This window comes from Mytilus trossulus, chromosome 6 (genome assembly GCF_036588685.1).
Source record: "Mytilus trossulus isolate FHL-02 chromosome 6, PNRI_Mtr1.1.1.hap1, whole genome shotgun sequence".
In the NCBI taxonomy this organism is placed as follows: Eukaryota; Metazoa; Mollusca; class Bivalvia; order Mytilida; family Mytilidae; genus Mytilus; species Mytilus trossulus.
This window is the reverse complement of record NC_086378.1, coordinates 69,126,886-69,131,469: the sequence shown is the minus strand read 5'-3', so window position 1 is coordinate 69,131,469 and position 4,584 is coordinate 69,126,886. Positions and strand designations below refer to the sequence as shown.

The following is a 4,584-nucleotide window of genomic DNA, read 5'->3' as shown; positions in this document are numbered from 1 at the left end:
TTTTGTGCTTCTTGTACCAAAAAAATAAAACTGAATACTATTATCGCTCGTAATTACTAATATCTGAAAGTGTTTTATTCAACAGTTCGTTTACAAATTCAAAACAATATAACACAATATTAAGAAAAACACCACCCGTACATGTATATTGAAAATATTTTGATTATATTATATTTGTGTTTATAAATGAGGACCGTATAGTATACACGTCTTTTGACTACATATGTTGTCCTTTAGAACATTTAGAAATAAAGGAAGTTATTATATATACTAAATCATGCTTGCCGAAATAAAAAAGTATAGCGGAGTGATAATTAGCAATTTTTCAAATGTGATGACGAATAATATTCAGGAGAAGATATGGGATAATATCTTCTAAATTTCTAGCACTTTCCTAAAACCACCCTAAGAGACCTATGTATATACATGTACGATCAAACACACCCGAGACGCGCACCCTTCAGTGAAACCACCGATGTCGTTATTTTCACGTACAAATGTCGAGAATCAAGTAGAAACGATAGTAGTTGGAGTTAAAAAAATACATATTTAGTCCTTAATTAAAAAAGGACATTTGAAAATTCAGAGCATAGCAGATAAAAGACAGAGAAACAGTCTAACATATTGATCCCCAAACACCACACACACAGCCGGATAATTTGAATAAAAAATGAATAGCCGATCAGGAAAGATAAGATTGCATTGAGACATCGTCCTTGAAATTTTTGTAATATTGGCCACTGAACTTGGGAAACAACTTCTTGTACAACACAAGTATAATAAAAAAGAGACATCTTGAAAGTTATGCAATTTACATAGTAAAGTTATGTTTGCCTGTACGTGTTGATTAACTGCAAAATATGAAGTGCAAAAACGGTATATTATACACGCAGCATCCAAGTATCAGTTTTATTTTCCATCGCCTTGTAAATAATTACACACAATAGTGTTACATCTTTCAAAAAAAAAATTTCTATTTATTCAGAAAACAACATTCCTTATATAATTTTACGAAAAAAATCAATACATTTATCATTTGTCACTGTTTGAATTAATATAAAACAATTTATTACAATAAATGTCAATTTCTAACCTTTTATGCCTTGTAAGATATTTTCGATCGGTTATTTCCATCTTAATGAAATCAGATTTTGCTTTTATCGATATGCCAATGAACCTAAATGTTATAGAGTCTTGTCAATGAACGAGAAGACGTATTACAATGATTGACACTTAGTTATTGAGAAGCCCACGTGTTAACTGGTTTTCCATACAATGTGGTATAAGAAGAGAAACCGCTTCATAAAAATCAATTCTGACGTGATTGTTAAGGTGGAAAGGAACAAAGTCAATTTAGGTACTGAGCTACATTTAGCTACAAAGATAGACGGACACAAACATGATTGACTCGTCTCAATTTGATGAGCTTTTTCAAGAATCGGTATCTCAAGTAAAATCATGTTTGCAACGATCGAGATTAAAATCAAGATCCGAACCAAATTCACCATCTGGTTCATTCAAAAGGAAGTTAAAATCGGAACAACTAATAGACGAGGAAAACAGAAGAAACAGTCTGCCGGTTCCTATATTTTCAAAGCTATCTAGTTCATGTGAAGACATCTTAAATGAGAAAAGGAGACCTATACGACGATTTAGGTCCACAAAATTTATAGCGGGAGGAATTGTTGAGACCGAAGACAAACGAGACAGCTATACAAGCTTAGACATTCCTAAAGACCTGGATAGAAGGCGACTTTCAAGTGAAACTTCAGAAGACAGTGCTATTTGCTGTGGTTGTTCTTCTACAAGTTTACCTGGATATTACCGTGTGTGTGTCATCGGCGCTGACGCTGTCGGAAAAAGAACATTGATAAACAAATTTATGAGCTCAGATGTTATGACTACAGATGGTAAGCATTGATTATATCTTTCATATAATCTTCACATCTTAAAGAAATAAAAAGACACCTAATGTTATAAATTTCAAAAGTACTTCTGTCATTAATTCCATCACAAACAACCCAAATAAAAATCTTAGAAAGTTAGTACGTCAACATTAATGTATTGTTGACTATACATACTACACATGATAGCATAATATACCATTTATATATCTATTGTGTATATGTAATTTATATATTTTTTTTCCTCTGTATAATAAGTATAAATGTGTTTTGTTTTGCATGTTTTGTTTTATATGTTATAGTGTATATAAAGTGATAAAGTTGATAACATTTCAAAAATTTCTTCCAGGAGATGACGATGATCGATTTGTGACTGTAGTAATAGACAACGAAGAATCAACTCTGGAATTTGTGGATTTTTCAGAGGATGAGGTACGATATTTGTCATTTAATTAGGTACAGAGAAATATCTAGAGATAACATATGAAATCTTTATCTCACAACCTCGCATAAATCTAAACAGGAGTCGACACCATGTGTTGATCTTTAAACCATATATAAAGGAATAAAGGAGACGGATTAATATAAGTAAGTGTTGCTTGTTTCCGAATCCTTATTGTGAATTCGAATGTGTTTATGATTATACTTGTGTATTTTTTCATAATAAACATATTGTTTACACCAATTATATTAAACTTGGTTAAGTGATTGCTTTAATAACTTTACGAAGAAGACATCTTCAAAATAAAACTCCTCATTAACTAAAACAAAATAAAATATTAAAAGCATTAGTTCTTGCATATGGTTTTTTACTTTGATTTCAGAAAAAAACTGACCTTCAGCATTTTTTCTTAAATCATTGAACAGAATAGAATTAACAGATATTTTTCACAAGGTTTCAAACCGGATATTTTTATATTCTATCGATATAAGCTGTGTACAATCCTGATTTCACGACAACATATATTTACAACGTAACATTTCGTTTTACATATTTTGTTTTGTTTGTTTACAGGATCAAAGGTACCCAGTTGATGCATACATTGTTGTGTTTTCTGTTTATGAAAAATCCAGCTACGACATAGCCTGTAGATTCCTACAATGTATACGCAACGACCAGTTTAGTGACAGACCAATTATCTTGGTAGCTAATAAAGTTGATCTTGTGAGAAAAAGGCAAATAACTAAAGAAGGTATGGACATTTTTTAATATTGCTCATTCAATTAACACGAAAACTCATTGTTTATCATATGGCTTGCTTAAGAACTTATGTATACATTTAACTGAAACTATAAAAGAAATCTCTGTCCACATGATTACTCAGAACAATGTCTTGAAAATAAAAAAAAAGTAAATGAACGAATATAGATTTTTTTCAATTAAAGGTAGCAAACTCTGAAGAAGTAACTCGAAATATATTAAGGTTTGATACCAGAAAATAATATTTTATTGAAGGACTCTAAGGAAAAAATGCTTTATATATTTTTATCATTAGTTGTTATCATGTGTAACTACCTTCTTTTTAAGTATTTTACTTTTATTTCAGAGGCCAGACATTTAGCATCGAAGTTTAATTGTAAATATATAGAGACATCAGCTACTTTGAATATAAAGGTTGACAAACTTCTGCTGGGAATTTTGAAGCAAATAAAAATTAAACTACAACCAGAAATTAAGGAGAGTTGTGAATTATCGACAAAACAGGTGATAAAAAGAGGATCTATTGAATTTCTTAATAGATTATTCCATCTTAAACACAAGGTCAAGATGAATAGTGATGATGTATTTGCGTTCTGATGTGAATGAAATGGGATTATGCATGGTTACGATATTAGACTAGTTATCAAGATAGATATTGTGTCAAGGACACAGTGTAATATTGATTTCAGTAAAGATTCAGAAGAGAAGGAAATCGTCGTGTGTTATTACACACGTAAAAAAAGCAAAATATGAAGAAATCAACAATTGGCGTAAATACATTTACAATGTACTAGTAATTTTGAAGCTTTATAGCTTGCTGTTCGGTGTGAGCCAATGTTCGTGTTGAAGGCCATACTTTTACCAATACTTATAACTTTTACAACATTGTGACTTAGATGGAGTGATATCTCATTGGTACATTCTTTGATTTTTATATACAATGTTCATTTCTTTATCAGCTGATTTGTTTCCACTTTTATTTTGAGTTCTGTTTTAAAGAATGATTTTATTTATGTTTGTGTTTTTGTCTTGTCATGCTTGTCTCATGACTTTCATGAAAGATATATGCAAGATATTTTATACGATATTGCTTTAAAAAACAATCAAAGTATGATACATATTGATAACAAAGCAAAACTTCCTCTGGAACTCTCTTTCATGCATTTATATGCTTATTTCGTTAATGAGAGGGGACCAGAAGGAAGTTTTTCAAGAAAAATATGTACCTTTTGTACCCTTCTAGTATAAAGTATTGACTTATAAGGATTAATTCTATTTTAGAATATGTAGTTGGAATGAAATAAATACAATAATATCATAAATAACACTAACAGTAATTACATGTCAGATGCAGAATATAAATCATCAATAGAAATATACGCCAGATGTTATAGACAGATAATCATTAAAAAGTTCAGATGGTGGAAATGTGATATGAGCTACCTAATTGTAATATCACAAAACATATGTACATGATAC

The 4,584-nt window shown here is 30.3% G+C and overlaps 1 protein-coding gene across 1 annotated transcript; it reads left to right on the top strand.

The window, feature by feature from the left end:
• Positions 1-1,283: 1,283 nt before the first annotated feature.
• On the top strand, positions 1,284-4,053 carry LOC134723703 (ras-related protein R-Ras2-like). The gene is made up of 4 exons (XM_063587255.1): positions 1,284-1,910; positions 2,254-2,336; positions 2,920-3,097; positions 3,452-4,053. The coding sequence occupies exons 1-4, from the start codon at positions 1,400-1,402 to the stop codon at positions 3,700-3,702; spliced, it is 1,023 nt and encodes a 340-aa protein (XP_063443325.1). The 5' UTR covers positions 1,284-1,399; the 3' UTR covers positions 3,703-4,053.
• The last annotated feature ends 531 nt before the right edge of the window (positions 4,054-4,584 follow it).

What these genes read in the sequence shown, in the direction of transcription:
- LOC134723703 (XM_063587255.1), top strand. Translation starts at nt 1,400, where the DNA reads ATGATTGACTCGTCTCAATTTGATGAGCTTTTTCAAGAATCGGTATCT. An exon ending in AGATGTTATGACTACAGATG is followed by an intron (nt 1,911 to 2,253) that starts GTAAGCATTGAT and finishes AATTTCTTCCAG; the next exon opens with GAGATGACGATGATCGATTT. An exon ending in AAGGCAAATAACTAAAGAAG is followed by an intron (nt 3,098 to 3,451) that starts GTATGGACATTT and finishes CTTTTATTTCAG; the next exon opens with AGGCCAGACATTTAGCATCG.